This window comes from Anser cygnoides, chromosome 1 (assembly GCF_040182565.1).
Source record: "Anser cygnoides isolate HZ-2024a breed goose chromosome 1, Taihu_goose_T2T_genome, whole genome shotgun sequence".
Taxonomy (NCBI): Eukaryota; Metazoa; Chordata; class Aves; order Anseriformes; family Anatidae; genus Anser; species Anser cygnoides.
Genome location: NC_089873.1, coordinates 73901913 through 73920398, shown reverse-complemented (window position 1 = coordinate 73920398; position 18486 = coordinate 73901913). Strand labels below are relative to the sequence as shown.

The following is an 18486-nucleotide window of genomic DNA, read 5'->3' as shown; positions in this document are numbered from 1 at the left end:
AACACAAGATATAATTAGGAGCAGCATAAGCCAAATAAAGGTCTTCAGTATGCACCAAGGTAAAACACAGGCCAGATTAATTGATTCTAGCTCTTAAATAATGTTCTGTAACCAACTTTATTATTGGTGTTTCTTAGATGAAGCACAGCCAGCAAGATTGATGGCAGTGGGACAGCTATATAACAGGTAGCTGTCAACTCAATTGCAAAATAATAGCAGATAATTTTTTCTAAGGCTGCTACCTCTATGGCCGCTGCCTCACACCTGTTTTATTCTTCCCTGTTGTGTACAGGGTACAATGCCTTGGAAGTTTTTTCCAGGTCACATTAAACCCCTAGAGATGTAAGGTAAGCTTTTGTAAAGCTCACTGTTTTCATAACGTATCAGTGGACAGCTGAAGTATCAACGGAATCACACAAGTCATGCAAGACAATGGCTATATTCCTGTTTTTTAAAATATCAAGATACTGGAAATAATCCTATCTCAAAGCACACAGATGCACCTGCAACACAAAGACCTGTAAAGGTCCTGACAAGACCAGTGTTAACATGCACTGGAAATAAATCAAAACACATTTCTTCTCATAAAAAAAAGTCTTATTCTCTGTAATGCAGTGTGCTTATGTGAACCCATAATCCTTCATCTTAAGACAGAAAAAACAAAAAATACCTTTAAGGAAAAGGCTTTGCTTACTGGAATAATACACACTTAATAAAAAAACCTGTCTCTCTCTTGTTAACAAACTGTATCAATGAGTAACTCCCTCAAAGTTTTAGAATACTTTTTTTTTAAATGTAAATGTTTATCTATTGACCTCTAATACCCACTTTCAGATTTTAAGAGTCAGCTGTAAACATGCTTCTCCTTGTCACCTGGCCCTGAAGTTATCCATGTTTTATTTTTATGAAGAACTTTGTACATATTTCTCCATTTCTTCTTGGTCATCTGGATACTCGGTAAGATCCAAAGTCAGTACCTGACTGAACATACCGTTATCATGCTGAAAAGAGGAAGGATCACAGAATGTAAAACATTTCTGTTACTTGAAGTAAACACTTCATAAATGACTGCGATACAATAATGAGCTTGAGTTACCAAAGTGATCTTTTCATCAAGTCAGTACATGCAGTTACTTCTGAAAACAAAATAGTTCAAACCCAACAACTTCATATATAATTCACTAGTAATTCTTCAGGTGTAAATCGGTACTTCAACAGAACCAGCTTGTGTTAGTTAACAAAACTTAAGTAATAATTTTTACCTCTGGACACACTCCAATCAATGCATCTGCTTTGGAATAAAACTCTTCCTTCAGAGAAATAACTATCATTTGAAACTGTTCACGTGCCTGCTCCCTAATGAAACTTGATACCTTTGGAAAGAAGCCAAATGATATAGTTAGTTCTCGCCAACTGAAACCACACTGTAATTACTATAATCAGGGAATGGTGAGGAAAGAACTGAACTACATTAGCAACAGAATTCAATGATTCAGTTGTGAAATAAGCAAGATAAAAAATAGAAAACTGTCTTAAGACATACACTGCATATTCTTAAGAACCTCCCTCTGATTTGCTGCTTTATGATAACAATCATTCACTCCAATGAATAAAGCTACAGAAGAACATCAGTGCCAATGAAAATTATTTTATGTATTAGAATTTAGAAGGGAGGTAGAAATTCCCAAATCTGAAAAAAAAAAAAAAAAAAGTGAAAAAGCTGTTACTGGTTGTTTACTAGTCTGCATTTAATGTTAGTCCACATTGTAGGTGACAATTTTTTTTTTCCGATGATCTGCAAAATGAAAGGTACAAATATTAAGCTATAAACTGGAGACTGAATAAGGCAGCGCCCCACAATATAAATTACATAGTAAAGGGAAACAAGTACTTTTTTAGTCAATCTGTACAGTTTTATCCATGTGTGGTGGAAGATACTATTTGAGGAACAGCCTGTAGTGAATTACATCATTAACATTCAATTTATGATATAATTACAAAAAGATTATTGAACATCTGCTTTAGCAAATCTTTAAACCAGAAAAACATAAAGAAAAAGATTTCTTCATTCAAAGCATAAAAACTAGATACCACAGAGTACCAGCAACATATAACATTTCCACGTATCATTTTTGCTCACTTGCTGTATTAAATGCCTGTGAAGATTTTAGTGCTTTTTAGTATCAGGCTGATAAAAACTGCATCTTACTGATAAGGAAAGAGATAAGGAAGACCCTAGGAGCAGGGAAGCATTTAAGTTATACGTTCAGATCACTGCCATTTTGATTTTGCTCATTCTGCAGTTTAAGACACTTCATACATTCTTAGAGCGTAGTCTTAACTCTCCCTACAGGCAGACCTAGATATATATTCAAGCTAATGAAACAATTATTTATTTAGGAAACCACTATTTTGTTACCCTTGTTCTGCATCACATGCGCAGCTACTCTGCAAGTAGCTATCGGTTACAGCCTCCATCACAGGCTGCCTGCTTTATGTTGCGTATGTGAAAAGAGCAGCCATTTTGGTAAACTCCCCCAGCCCCTTCCATGCTTCTAGTGGCAGGAGCAGCAGACAGGAACTGTTTGGTTAGCAACTGTTAACGTGACTCTTTTGGAAATACTTAGTGAGCTATGAATGTGTTTTTTAATCTAAAGAGAAGTAAATCAATCAGATCAGAAATATGTTTTAATTAAGAAACTAGGCTAGTCATTGCTTACAGCATTCTGAGAAGGAATATTGCTTAGCATATTCTAAGATACAAAGTGGACATTTCTTCTGTCAGAGGTATCAGAATAAGCCTACTTGGAGAGGCGAATTGCAGAAAACTCACTGCTGTGTCTATCATCAGTTGTGTTAAGGCACAATTTGTAGTCTCTATGCAAAGTCAGAACGTTACCAATGAAGCCACGAACTTCAATGAATGCATACATAATTGACGAGAAAGGTAAGACAGGAGAACTTGGAGGCACTCTGGTTAACTCTGTAGCAATCTTCATCAGCCAGGATACATCTGACTCCAGAATTAAGAATAACATCCAGAAAACACAATACTAGTATTTAACCAAAATAGATCATCTTCAACTGCTGTGATAAGCCATAGTGGTCCTGAGTGAAAGGCTAATAACTAGAAAAGTATCCTGTTAAAAAGCTTGGATTATGAAGGTGTTTTGTGATCACTTCATTTGTAATCTCATTAACAATCATGTAATTGACAGGCTAACTCTAATGCTTGCTTAGTTATTTTCATTACAGTTCTATTACATCTAATATAGTATTGCTGAAACATGGTAGACTGTGTTAAAACACATGCAGCGTACATCATCTCCTCAAAAGTAGTGGATGATGGGTACCCCTCATGGACTTGGATCCTGCGAAACGTTTAAGGAACTTAGGTTTTGGAAAAGGCATCTCCCAAAGCTTGAGGGGTGAGTAACCTCTGAGAAGGAATTCTTCTATCCAGCAGGCACAACTAATGGATCTTCCTAAGCTGTTTACTACAGAGGTACCCTCCAAGCAAACTCTGCAGTGTACTTGACACAACACAGTTAGATCCAGTAGGAAAACAAACCAAAACTGTTTGGTGTTCATAAAATTGCTCTCATTTATTAGGTTCTACCAAGACTGACATCACTGTTAATACTGGTAGAAATATCTCTCTTACTTTTAGTAGAAAGGAATATTTCCATAATTAAAAAAATCCATGTACATGTGGAGATCTTTTTGATTCCTCTCCTAAACAAGGTCTTCTTGTACCAAGTCTTGTCTTCCCAGAGACTGACATCTATAGTTGGCAATCTTTCTTTGTATTCTGTCATAATTTTCTTTCTAGTGACTAACTACTACCAAAAGGAAAAAAATGAAGCAAGACCAACTGGAAGCTTTTTTTCAATCAAGCAAGAATTCTAAAAAGACTGGAGTGATAGCTCTTAATTGGTGCTAATAAGGATGAAAATATTTAGTAAGCCAATCAAATTAAATATATAAAATTAATCTTCAGTAATAGAATGACTTGATTTTGAACACCCAGATAGACTCCTTTCTGCTTCTTAGTATTAAGGGAACACAAAGGGTTTAAAAATTCCAACTAAACAAACCCAGTCACAGATGACCTTTATGTTCGATTGTATCACACCCGTTCACGCTGCATACTTTCACAGTCCTGATCTATTTTTTCAAATTCAGTTTTGAGAATGATTAAGATACTGTTAGATTTATGAATTTAAACCTAGCCTTAGTCAAACACCTCATATACAACCATTATTTCTGTTCTAAACATAACATTTTGAAATGGGTTAACGCAGCATAATCAATCTCTTTATCCCTATAACCTCTAAAAATAAGTAGCCATCCTTCTGCAAGACATACCATTTTACTGCAAATAAAAGGATAAGGTAAAAGGGACCAACTTACTTTATCAATGTTTGTGTTATCCAGGGCAGCATCTATCTCATCTAAAATAAAAAAAGGTGCTGGCCGAAAACTGTAAAAGAAAATACACTATTTTGCATTTAGGTGCAAAAATATTAATAAACATTCCTATTACTTTGCAAGTCACTATCATAAAATTCTCATAAAAAGTAATGACAGGTAAAGGATTTTAGTATGTGACTGCATACTGCATTAGCAGGTTTGTACATAAGTATATAAGCATATAAGTATGCTTTCTTCTTGCCATTTAAGCAACAAATGCTTGGATAATACCAGAATTTTTTACCTGTGTATAGCAAATATAAGAGCCAGAGCCGCCACAGTTTTTTCTCCTCCTGACAAACTGTCCATTGGCATAAAGCGCTTTCCTGGAGCTACACAGTTAAAGCCAATGCCTTCCAGATAAGGCTCCTCGGGATTTTCAGGACTAAGGAATGCCTGGAAATGCATACATTTCAATATTAATGACATTTATAAAATTATTACAATGGGTATTTTTTAGATTAAATACTGAGTGAGCTAGGTTTGAAGCTGGTAAATCAGCTTCATTTATTGAAAACACTTGTTCATCTGAAGAGCAGCGCTATAAAACTTCCCAGTGAACATTCCTCTTAATTAAGAACAAGCAAGGAGGCTAATTAACAAAACTATTTTGAAAAGGCTCTGCATATTTGTTATTTACAAACTTTTAACTACTAAATAATTTTTTTTTTCCAACCTTTTATGTATTTTTTTTTTTCTAATGGAAACTAGACTATGAAAACAGTTTTCTTTATGGCTTGGAAGTAAAGATTGTTCAAAAACTACATTTTTTTTTTGTGAAACATTAGTTTATAAAATCTAGCTTTGAGTTGCTACTACAGTTCATACTACCTGAAGAAAGATTTTAATAAAGGTAGGCCTTCCCCTATACTTTGTATGTCAGTTCCCACATTTAAAAATTACAACTATTATTTTAAAGTAATGGCTATTTTACTAAAACATTAAAAAGTATGACAGATAAACTAAATGGTACACGGTTTATGACAAAGTCAAGATCTGCCTATTATTTAGTCTAGGGTAAAAGGTACGGGACCAGTAATCATAAAGAAAGAAATACTTGACTATACAGTCCAACCTAGAAGCAGAAAGGATATGTTTAAAGATATTTTAGTATTTACTGAATCTAAATTAAATAAATTTAAATATATAAAGCATTTACTGAGTATCTGACTCTGAAGGAAAACACAAAATCTGAAGTTTAAGATGACAAAACTTCAAGCCTGCACTCTAAACATTCAACCACCTACTGAATCTGATGTGACCGAAGTGTTTGGGTGTTTCCTCTTTACTTTCAGCATTAATACTGAAACTGGAGCAAAGATTAATTGTGACATAATCTTTCGACAGATCCCTTAAAAGTTACCAATATATTAAATCTATCGTTTTAAAAAGATACTTAAGAGGGGCATAAGAAGTTTCAGAACATCATACAAAAAAACAGCTAATTGATTATTTTTATAATTATCAATACTAATGATTAAGTATTTTGAATTATTTGTTACTGGTAACACTTCAAGCTCACATATCTGTCTGATGTCAAGCACGGTCTGGTGTATTATTTTCCTCCGATCTTAAAATTCTTAAGTCATTATTACTTGTGTAAGTTTCTCCTTCAGAACTGAAACTGTCTTAAGGATACTAAAAACATTAATAAGTTTTCTTATTCTGCATAACAAAGTTTTAAGTACCATTTTAAGCCAAGTACCAGAGAACATGACACACCTGAGCACTACTGTTTCTGCAAAGTTTTTTGTAGATCTGATCAATAGCTATGGAGGCATGCTCAAAGCACTGGCTAAAAAGCTCGTATCTCCTTTTTTTAACCTGTTCAAATTCTTGCTTGGATATTCTGGCCTCCTTTCTGCTGGTCTCAAAAGCTATGAAAAAAACACTAAAATTATTCCATAATAAGCCTCTAAGAAAATACACAGAACAAATATGTATTGTACCCCATAACAAGCATCAAAGAAAATACGTACTACAGAAAAAGGTTCCAATGCACATGCATGCAGCATATCAACACTATGAGTTTCCTTCCAGACTTCAACTGGTGGCCCCCAGAACTAAAAAGTTGGGATGTATTCAGTCTGCTCTATGCCACATTGCTCTGGACTAAGCAACAAAATTTTGCCTCCTAATTGTTTCTTTACGCTGGGTGGTCTAAGCAGCACCAGTGTTTACTGCTTCAGAACTCCTTGGTTTTGGTAGCATTTTAATGTCTGCAATGTTCTTTGAGGACACCAATAATTTTGTAGTGATGCTCATGTCTGTGATTCTGGGCAAACTTTTAATTATGAAAAAAATAACAATTTTACTGTTAAAGTCAGTCATTTTTAGAAAATAAGTAAAAATACTTTATAATGCCATTTGGCCAAGAAATCGCTTGTGATTGCTTGTGCAAAGTGATTCTTTGCTACCCATACAAACTGTATTTAAATAAAATACTGCAAAGTATATTTTAAACACTACTTACATATAAGTAGAAAGACAACTAAGGATAAACACTTAAGCACAAGAAATACCTCAATACCCGAAAGAAGCAAAACCAGCAAGATCGACCCCAGAAAAAAAGATAATTTTAATTAGGGCGAGAACTCTCACAGCCACTGAAGAGATGAATAAGACTCAGTGTTACCGTCCATTGATTCTTGGAACTTGTCCCGAGCTATCTGTAATTTCTCCAATGCTCTCAGGTTTGGAGCAGCTGTCTTCATTAAAGTACTCTCTTTAGATTTTATTTCCTGCTGCATCTGGTTCAGATGAGCCTCTATCTCTTCATCAGACTCCAGGTCCTAAAGAAATAACACCAACAAAAAAAACAGAGACATAAAATTTGCTTTTAGGCCAAGACATTTCAACATATACAACAAACAGTCATGGTTTCTGGAGAAGCACCCACTCATCTAATAGTTTTATCTGGAAACACAACTAAACAAAAAACTCAACCCAGGATCTTTGCTCTCCAAATCAATTTAGCAGGTCCTAAGTATTGTTCTACAAGACCTGTAAAAACAGACATTCCCTTCAGCATAGAAGTCCATGTTTAAATACAACACAGGAGGGACACTAGCAGAAATCATTACTTGATTTCTGAGAAAAGCTTTCAAGACACGTTCCTGAAGATTTTTTTTGAGGTAAGTTAAAATGACAGACTCCTCCTTGTTCTGCACCTAACCTCTGATATTTAATTATTTTCCTGATTAAAAAGAAATATATACACACACAAAATCCTGCTAAGAATATGTGACTGTTACAGAGGGAAATTCTAAGTCTCAGTTTCTGAAAATACTACAGAAAGATGGTGCAGCTCCCTCACATCACCTCTTGCAGCCAATCCCTAGTTTCTAGAGTTTTGTGTTTAATCTATTGTGGTGGAAATTAAAGGCAGAAGGTAAAGAGGAAGGAAAAAAAATCAGTTATATTTACTATTTCTCTATTCTATTCTTATGGTTTAAGTAAGCTTTAAACTAAATTTAGTAACATAGTTAACTGAGCTATCTAAAAATCCCACATATTGCTATGTACGATTGCAAAACCAAAACAAACACATACGCACACACTTTGGCTTACCAGTGTTTTAAAAAACTTTCAATTGAAGGCTAAGGTGAGGACTAAATAAATGTCAACAAAATATTTCAAATAAAAATAAAACTGTGGTTATTTTAAACAAGAGATTACCTTCAGGTCATTTGCTAGGCCACTGTAGTCTATCTTAATTGCCTCTTCCCTGTCATAGATAGTTGTAGTCTGAGTGCCTTCTGTTTCAGTTCCTAGCTATAAATACAGTGGACATTCCAGTTCAGAAATATGAAAACAGTGAAATTTTAAACTCTTTAAACAATACATTGAAAGGACAGGAAAAGACGAGACAGTTGTAACAGGGTATGAGCTAAACTTTTCACTGCTCCTCCCTCATCCAAAACTTAAGTAACTTAAGATCCTACAAATCTAAGGAAATAAATGCACCTTTTATATAAAGATGAAAATATCTGCCTATTTCAGTTTAAAGCTAAGATGAAAGCAGCAGTAATATATTTGAAATCTATTTAGAACAATTTGCACAATGAAAATCTACCACTCTCTCCTGATGGGAAATAATTTACTTTTCTGTAATAATTCATTCCCCTTTCAAGAAAAGGCTCTGCAGTGTGTAAGTCAAGGCATTTCTTCTATTCAGTTGGCCTCAGAAAAAAATCAATTCTGTTTAACACAGGCAGAGCATCTTCTGTACTCTATAAGTCTCAATTTCAAACAGCTACCTACCCTTGAATGAAACACGTATCATTATCAGTTCCTTTCCCAAGCTTCTTTCTCAGAACCAAATATAATAATAATGTCCTCTCAATGTTATTACCCAGGGATCAAATTTGCTACTCCTACTGCCTACCTCCTTATTTTCTGTCTTCCATATTCATGAACTGATAACTGAGCTACCTACATACTCTGATGATTATCAATTCATCTCTATCCCCTTCAGATGAGTGCCTATTTCACTGTCTTCATTTTTAGCTTCTGACCCACCCATTTATACCTATCCTCCAACAAAAGCACCTTTCTAAGGAATGAGCTCAACAAGATTCCTTCCAAATTTGCAGACACAACTCCCTCAAAAGCAATAGTGCCTTTTTTTTTTTTTTTCAATAGTGGAGAAAGTATAATTTCTCCTCACAAGGGATTGGCTAGAGAAAGAGAGAAGACTGAGAAAAATAGTAAGGTTCAATCCCCTGCTAGCAGAAATATTTCTATTTTAGCCTATCCCTGATTTCTGTAAGTATCTGTATCTACTGAAGACAAAAGGAAGATTTTAGACCATATTCATGTTATGAATACATGATTAACCAAGTATTATCTCGACCCATGTACGTGCCACATTTACTTATGTTTGACTTGAACCTCGTATGTCCTCTTATGTCTATCTAGAATACTCCTTCAGGCCAATTTGTACCGCTGATTTTAGACATCTTGCGGGAATACTTTTCAAGCACAGGCGAAAACACTTGCAAACAACATTTCGGTAGACAAAAATAATAGACACCTAATAATAGACACCTGCATGGTATCTATCTTACATAAACATTTTAAGTACCTCTGCTTCACTGATATCATCCAGTGATCCAAATAGGAGATTTATTCTCAAGTCCTGCACCTTGCACTCAAGAAGCATATTATGTCTTCTTAATCTTTTATCTTCCAATGAGGTTTCTATAGCTGCAGCTTCCTTTTGTAATTTTGCAGCTTCCCTACATAAACAAATGGCACAAAACCATTAAGAGCAGCAGCATCACTGCCAGTAACATCTACAGTCAAACAGCACGAAAACCAGTTACCTTTGCAATCCCCATCAAAAATAAAGAAAATGGGTACTTAAATTTCTCCATCCCCTTTGTCACCTGAAAGCACCAAGATCCTACAAGTCTGTGTCAACATACATTTTTTAAACATCATAAACCTAACGATTAAGAAACAGTACATTAAACACATTAGTAATAAACAAGCATGAGAAAACTGAAATGTAGACTGACTCTAAAGCAGTTGACTTAAAAGAAGGATAAGGACAAAACAGTGACCCAAAATTAACATTAGTTTAAGGTATCCAACACTTGAAAGGACTGGAGAAAATTGGAACGCTAAAATCAGAAAAAAAAATCTCATTAAGTAAACTAGCTGTACAACCCAAATGAATATATGAAACTACCAGCAAACAACATGTGCAGTAAAACACTTCAAGAACTGTTTAACATCTTTTAACATGCTCCCCTCAAATCAAGTTGTAAGCTAGTATGTAGCTAGTAGAAATCAATATATATTTATCAGGAATTACAATAAGAACTATCACTAGGTATATAAACTATACAGAATAACATTTCTCATTATGGGATGCTCTCATGAGGTAATCTCATCCACATTACTTTTGGGAACCACATATGGAAGTGGAAGCCGTTTTTACCTCATGCATACTGTAAATGCCAGTTACTGTGTCTCTAATGATCTTTCACATGAAAACAGAACATGAGAAATTCAGACATCACAAGAACTCCTCTAAAGATTATAACATGTATCATTTTTCTCAGGAGTATAATTAGTAATTACCTATTAAGAGTTAACAACTTCTTTCTGAACTCTTCAACTTCACTTTGGGTTTTCATAATCTCAGACTTATGAGCACTTAATGTATCCTTAAGACGTTGCTCCTCCTCCACAATTTCGTTCACCCTTTTTAGATGCTTTTCCTCATCCTGCATCAAAATATTTTCATTTTTATACTTTTACCAAAAAACCTTTAGTATACAGCTATACATAAAGTTGATGTTTAAACCCATTACAATACTTCAAAACGTGTTGCAGCACAAAGTCTGAAGGACACGGTGAAAAAAGCCCATCTTACACATTAGAAGATCCAGCTGTTTTGTATACTTAGGCATGGCCAGCTCCAGATTTGTGACTGTACCAGACTAGATGATAATGCCGCCAAAACACAGCATGGATCCTAGGTCTCCTACAATCCACGGACTACTCTCTTCCTCAGTTATTCCCATAGCCCTACTAAAAGGATCCCATCTGCTGCACTTGTATGACATATTTAGCAACACCTTAGGTACCTGAAATCATTTTAAAAGTATTGTTCATTAAAAGATAAATCCTGAGGCAACCTGCATAAAATAAAGAATCTCTGAAAAGTATCTGCAAAGAGCAAAACACAGTTGAAGTACTTTAGATAAATCTACCCCTATATAACCCATACAACTGCTAAATTGCTAGAAATGAGGTGCCAGAATATAGCAAACCTAATGTTACATACATGAAGACATACTGCTTAAGAATCCGGCACTATGGCAACTTGATCAAGACCTGCTGCCATTACAGTATCAGAACAAAGTATCTTCAGAATTTAACTTAATGTATTTCCACAGAATTACACGCATGGGCCATCAAGTCAGAGGGTTTTGTGCATGACTGAGTCACGGTCTATTGTTTTTCTCAGTATCAGAAATACGTATCTTCTTACGTATTATTTGTTTCTTTAAAAGTTCCTAGAATGCGTATGTCAAATGATGCATTCCCCCCCACACACACACTTTGGAGCAGTTTTTACTTTATTCAAAGCACTGTTGTAGTGCACCATAAGCACAGTTTATTTAACAAGCAAAATACTATGAAAATTAATTATGAATATTTTTTCCGTATTACCAACGTGATCTTGCTGAAGTAATTAAAAACAACAAAAAATGCTATGAAAGAAGAGTTCATGCATATTATTTTCATTAAAAATCTAAATTGGCTTTCATACCAAATTATTTTATGCCTATTTGTATTTGTGAAGCACCATAAAGATGCAAAGCACCATCATTATTTACTATTAATCATAAAATATGCTGGAGTCTCAGCTACATACTATTAGTTTTATCTGTAGTCATATGCTGCCATTTCATATAAACTGAACACAACCCTGTACAAACAGTAATCCCAATTTTATTTTTAGTGAATTTATTTTAAATAATTAATAAATATTCTAATATGACAGGCTATTCCAAGGTTAAAAGAATAACGTGCAGCTGCATTTTTTTTGTTTCTTAACTTACAAAGTCAGGACCAAATTAGGCACTAGAAGAATTACTCAACAGAATTTGTGATGTTTAAAATTGTAATTCGGCACATTCTGTCCTCTCAGCCCCGGATATATTATATATGTGCATTACCTTAAGTAGCCCAGTAATCTCCAATTCATCTTTTTGAATTGTTTCCCTCAACTTGCTGACTGTGTCTTTTAATTTCTGTAGATGATCACGATTATATTCCAGCTGAACATTTAATCGTGTCTTCTGATTTTCAAACTCCAGTCTAGTGAAAGTACAGTATTTCAAGCCAACACTTACAAACCAGGATAGTAACTGTCATTTTACATTATTAAAAGATACATTTTCAACTTCTACTCTTTAGATATATTTTTTTGAATCTTCTACTGGATCACAGAAATTTGCATACATAGATTTCACTACACCAAATCATGCAGATATACTGGAATTTATAAAAATACAGTGGTAATCTTTCCACAAATAGAATATAAGGATCTAATATGGTCACATTCAACATCAAATTTAACACTAAAGGTTCCTGTATCTCAGTGTAAGGGATGAAGATAAGCGATAGAGAGATGAGCTGGGCAAAAGCTACCCTACTGCTGCGTCCAGTGCCTGCACTCCCTGCTCAGCCTTACAAGTTAGCCTCCTCATCAGCAGACACACACGTGTATCTGATTATAAAGAGCTCAGCTGGGAGGTAGTAATTAAGTAACATGAGACCAGAGCTTTTTAGGCCATCTTCAGCCATGCTCATCCTCTCTTAATTGAGACCTGTATTTGTTTATAGGGGTACAACAGCAGAAGCTTCCTCACTTTCTGCTGTGAGAAAGGAACGAAATAAAACCAAGTGGCTGCTCACAGAAAGGTTCCCTCTCAGCTGCTACTATCTGTCTCTCAGCTTTAAGCTCCTGGATAACATACCGCCAGCGCTGCATCTGTTGTTCAGGCAAAAGGGCTGACAACACCAGCTTCAGGCTCTTTAGACCAAGGTAAGAATGCACTCTAGCACAGACTTACAGGACTAATGATAGCAAGTTAGGGCACAAGCAAGACCAAAGCCGTATGTGCAGGGTAGCATACAGCCATGCAAAAAGCTGCTCTTTCCATTATTATATTAACAGCTTTCTACACATCACCATACTTCTGTTCTCACCAACATAAATAAATAATCGAATCGCTTCTGTCAGGTGCTTTTAATTTCAACAGAACGTACTGCACTATCTCACTGCAACTCTAGCCAAAGATGCACATTTAGCCAAATTTCTGGAAGCCAGCCAGAGGGTCTCTTTGTAAATGCTGCTGAAAAGAAAATGGAGTTCAGCACTAGACATCACAGTAATCATGTTAAAAAAAAGTGTACTTTCTATAAAGTATGTCAGGAAATGCATTGTTATCTGCCAGAAAATGCCTGCTCCACAAGCAGACATTTCATTTTAATACTCATTCCTTAAGATACAAATTTGTGATCCTGTGACATTCAACCTTTGAGTGGAATACTAGTTGAAAGTTGCCTGTAAGAAAATTAAGATGCCATTTTCCTTCAAAAGTACGTTCCTATACTGAATCACTGCATTTTACATCCAGTTCTTCTTTAAGATTTATGACCATGACGAAGCCTTCACATCATCCTCAATTGTCATTTCTCAATGTGGATTTTAGGTAACTATGCCTTAGCAACTATGCTACATTTTACCTTCAATTTTGTTGCAAAACATCTCTGGCTGTAACTGTCTAATAAACCCAAACCATGGCAGTGGCACTGCTAATTCTTGCAATGGTAATATACCTCCTTCAGTCTTATAGGCTTTTGGGGTATTTCCTGTGATGGAGTTACTTGTTTATTGATGTGCACAATCTGATATATTTTTTTTTTAACATTTCAATTACAAATACCACCTTCTTCTATCAATCTCCTCTTGCTGTCTCACGTGTTCTTGTTCATACACACGTATATTTTCTATGCCAATTTCTTCACAGAATTCCTTGAAAACAGCATCTTCAGCCTTTGGATAAATAGAGAAGGAGCACAATGTTTATGCTGTTTTGCAGCTCAAGGAAAGAAAACACTTAAATAATTATCTCATGCTACAGACTAGATTTTCAAGGCACTTCAAGGAAACAACAAATGGAACTAAGAATCTGTACTTGACATTTTCAAATAACACCTTCAGTACAAATGCCCAATAGAAGGTGTATTATCTGCAAAATGTAACTCCCATCTAAGCTCTTCTTGACAGTACCTGGTCATTATAAAGTTAATCGAAGTCATTACAGTATAACCAACTTCCTTAGTTTTGTCTGTGGTTCCCACTCACCTGAAGGAAAGAAAACTAAATGGTATACAAGATACTAATGAGCTACAGGCTTCTCGACGTAGTTCGTTTCTTCACTTTAATCCTTTCAAGCGAGCCATAAATATTAATTGCTACATCCCATTTAAAGCAGAGCCACAGCAAAAGAGTTGCTACAGAATCTCCTGTTTCCTAATTATACAGTACATACTAACAAAAGCAATGGACTGAACAACATTTTAAGACAACTTTACAGACCAAAAAACGACTGTTTACATTGTTTTGGTCTGTAGGCCTGTTTAACCAGATATCAAATGCTGTATCTAACCAAGTAATATTATTCACAGGAAACTGACAGGCAGCCTGGTTTTGTTTTTTTTTTGGGGGGGGGGGAGGGGAGATTGTTTTTTTTGTTTGTTTTCCCCCAATACAAGCAAAAGAAAATTTACCTGGATTTGCGATTCCTATGGTGCAAACACTAATGACTTCCTCAGTGTCTGCTGATGACACACATCTGCACTCCCCCATGCCCGTAACACAGCCAAGACAATACGCTGTAGTTTTGGTTTCTCCACAAGCAGAATTTCAGTCATAGATTAATTCAAGAAAGTTTCTAGCCTCTGACCCATTCTTATCAGTCTAAGCTATATAATGTACTATGCACCTCATGTAACTCCTAATAGTGGTGAGGAATATGTGTGAGGAACATAAGCATCAGGGTGCAGGGCTGTGAATTTTCCAGATTAAACTGCAACACCACTCTTCTGCAGGATGTACCAGATTCCTTAGTGTTTGGCAAGACCTATGACAAAGGTGGCTTTCAGAAAGCAGTAGAGAATAACTTATTTATTTCTCAGAGAGACCAGAGCTGTTACCTGAATTCTAGCAGAACACAGTATGAAACCCCTTTTGGTACTATATTGGGCTTTAATTCTATTCACTTCACTGAATGTCTTCTATCTCTTCACAATAACCAACCTTTTGAATTTGTCAGCTATCAGCATAAACTATTTTGGAGACCATCTGAAGGGAACGAGAGGGAGCTGAGGCTATGAGGTAGCAGAACTGTCTACAGAAAAGACAGCCTGGAAATCTAACCTGTTAGAGCACATAACATCTTTGAGAACTTCTGTTGCTGATAAAAAGGGAGGAGGAGTAGGCTTCAATAACAAGAGTCATTAGGCATACAACAGTCTTAAAAAACAAACAAAACCACAAAATGAAACAAAGAAAAAAAATCAGTGCAACGAGGAATTTGTTGACTCAGCCACTATGCTGGGTGATGAACAGGCTGAACACCAGAGCCCGAAGCATCGTAGTGACTGGGGCTGCATCTGGCTGGCAGCTGGTCACCAGCAGCATTTCCTGAGGCTCAGATCTAGGGTCAGTCCTGATCAACACTTCTATTAATGATCTGGATGCAGAAGCTGAGTGCATCGTCAGCAAGTTTGATGATACTAAACTGGGAGATGCAATGCTGTTAAATCCCTGGAGGAATAACAGGCATTGCAGAGGGCTCTAGATAAATTGGGGCATTGGGCAATCATCACTGGCGTGAAGTTCACCAAGGGTAAATGCCGGGTGCTGCACCTGGACACAGGCACAGACTGGGAGGTGAGTGGCTGGGGAGCAGCTCAGCAGACAGGGACCTGGGGGTGCTGGTCAGCAGCAGGCTCAGCATAAGGCAGCAGCGTGTCCTGGCAGCCATGGGGCAAACTGCATTTTGGGGTATATTAAACACAGCACAGCTAGACAATCAAAAGAGGTGATTCTTCTGCTATATTAACGTTGGCGCACCCTTATCTTGAATATTGCGTGCAGTCTGGGCTCCACAATATGAAAAGGACATTAAGGCCCTTGAAAGCATCCAGAGGAGGGCAACAAAGCTGGTAAGAGGGCTAGCAGGCTTGTCCTGTGAGGAGAGGCTGAGGACACCTGGGTTGCCCAGTCTGGAGTAAAGGAGCCGAGAGGCGACGTCCCTGCTCCCTGCAGCTCCCTGAGGAGGGGACTGCACAGGGAGGTGCTGGTCTCTGCTCCTGGTCACCGATGACAGGATGTGAGGGAACAGCACAAAGCTGTGCCAGGGGAGGGTCAGACTGGGCATTAGGAAAAAATTCTTTACTCTGAGGGTGGTCCAACATTGGAATAGGCTTCTTAAGAGGAGTGGTTGATGCCCCATGCCTGTCAGCGCTCAAGAGGCTGGACAATGCCCCCATTACTAGGCTTTAACTTCTGGCTAGCTCTGAAGAGGTCAGGCAATTGGACTACATCGCTGTAGGTCCCTTCCAACTGAACTACTCTATTCATTCCCCCAGCGTAATCAAAGAAAACAGAAAACACAGATATTTGTCACTTTCCAAAGAAAAAAAAAAAAAAAGGAATGATTACACTGTTGCTCTTTATTTGCTTTTCAAGTATATAGTGGTGTAATGTCATCACCTAGACACAAGACCTGCAGAGTCCAGAATAAAGTATTCTAGCAGCACTGAGATCTGTTCTCAGCTCTAGAGAACTGATAGAGCTCTATTCCTGATGGCATGTGCATGTTTAATCTGTCTCTGGGTTCCAGAAGTGTGGATCATCTTTTCCAGAAGAAGAGATACCAATAGTGTGTTTTCATGTATACACTGAATGGGTTCAGCCATGACTGCAAAAAGAATGATTTTCAGAAGGGCAGTCACCTCTACAGACATCTGCTTAGTGCTGATTTACCAAGAGATCTGTAAATCTTGTGGGTGTATAGGTATACAGAGAGTTTAAAATTGGGCTTCATGTATGTATATGTTGTCACAGATCCATATGAGCCAGGAACACTTCATGGCAAAAGGTGGTTATGGTTTAGTCATGCAGTCACACTCTGTAATTATCTTTCCACGTTAAAAAGAAAAAATCCTGTAAATATTTTCTTACCAAAAACTTAGACATTGGAGTCTCAGAAAAAGTAAGATAAGACTTTTGAGATTATACCCTCAAACATGAAAAAGCTGGAGTATTTTTCTGTGATTTGATCCACACTGGAAGTTTGTACTGTACATCTTTAAAGCTGTGAAATTTGATAGACTGTCCATGCTCAATACTACAAAGAGCAAATCATATTTAATAGCAGAGGAGGAAGAGGAAAAATAAGAAAGCCCCTATTCTTCAAACTCAAAATTAATTTTCTCCTGTATCAACTGAAATTATAGCATATATATTAGGCAAAGCATCATCTAGTATTCAAAGTATATGCATTCCCTTGGTTGGGTTTGTGTTTGGCACATATAAGTCACAGAATTTTGATTTTAATGAAACTGATTTGCAAAGCTATGCTTCATACATACTAACACCCAAATGTAAAGTAAGTACATTTCAGTTCACAGTGACCTTGGTAAGAAAGGTAGAAAAGGTGGGATGATTACTGGAGTAATTTATAAACCTAGTCTACAAAGTAGGTTACAAAGTTAGTTTTCCAAGCTCTAATATCACCTGGTACAGAAAGAAGTTTCTGTAGAATAACAACATAAACTGTGCTGACTATGACAGAAGGACCTACCTCATTGATTTTCTTCTGAAATTCTTCTATTTTTAATTCTCTCTGTAGTACTCCTTCATTTATCATATCATGCTGAGACTCAGTATTTACTAGTTCACTTTCCAGCTTTGATTTCTCCTACATAGAAGGGAAAAAGATGCTAATTTTTCTTAACAGGATGGTCAGCTTCCTAGAAACTAACACCTTTCTGATCCAGATGAACTGTACTTTTCTGATTAAAAATACTAAGTATTTTCTTCTCAAATGCTACTTACTCACACTTGTTGCTGATTTACGTGCAATAGTTACAGTAGAGAAGCAAATTACATAAGTATCATTTAAGTGTCTGTTGACTTAAACCAGACATTGGAAAGTTACTAAATGATAGGCCAAACTTAGCAGAAATTCAAATTAATTTAAAAACTAATTTAGAAAAAGCCTCATTTAGATTATTTTGTCATTTAAAAAATATATATTTTAGTAATTCTTTAGTCATAACTGCTGTATGTAAAACAAATTAAGGTAAAAAACCTATATTAGGAAGTAATACTTCACTGCTGGTAATTATAATTTATAAAGATATGCACAAAAATACAATGATTAAGCATGAAAATTATAAAGGCTTAGTACT

The 18486-nt window shown here is 36.2% G+C and overlaps 1 protein-coding gene across 10 annotated transcripts in view; it reads right to left on the bottom strand.

The window, feature by feature from the left end:
• Positions 1 to 796: 796 nt before the first annotated feature.
• Positions 797 to 18486, bottom strand: part of SMC1B (structural maintenance of chromosomes 1B) — a 37557-nt gene continuing 19867 nt past the window's right edge. For 8 of the 10 annotated variants that reach the window (XM_066999992.1, XM_013184681.3, XM_066999995.1 and 5 more), the window contains 12 exons: positions 17877 to 17993; positions 13950 to 14056; positions 12171 to 12312; positions 10564 to 10709; positions 9560 to 9713; positions 8152 to 8247; positions 7109 to 7265; positions 6196 to 6350; positions 4718 to 4869; positions 4414 to 4483; positions 1263 to 1373; positions 797 to 1001 (listed from right to left, as the gene is read on the bottom strand). In XM_066999992.1, the coding sequence (XP_066856093.1) occupies positions 903 to 1001; positions 1263 to 1373; positions 4414 to 4483; positions 4718 to 4869; positions 6196 to 6350; positions 7109 to 7265; positions 8152 to 8247; positions 9560 to 9713; positions 10564 to 10709; positions 12171 to 12312; positions 13950 to 14056; positions 17877 to 17993 (1506 nt within the window). In that variant the 3' untranslated portion in view covers positions 797 to 902. Of the gene's footprint in view, positions 1002 to 1262; positions 1374 to 1543; positions 1691 to 4413; positions 4484 to 4717; positions 4870 to 6195; positions 6351 to 7108; positions 7266 to 8151; positions 8248 to 9559; positions 9714 to 10563; positions 10710 to 12170; positions 12313 to 13949; positions 14057 to 17876; positions 17994 to 18486 lie in introns of those variants that run through there. The other 2 variants (XR_010832614.1, XM_067000004.1) reach the window with 2 other exon arrangements.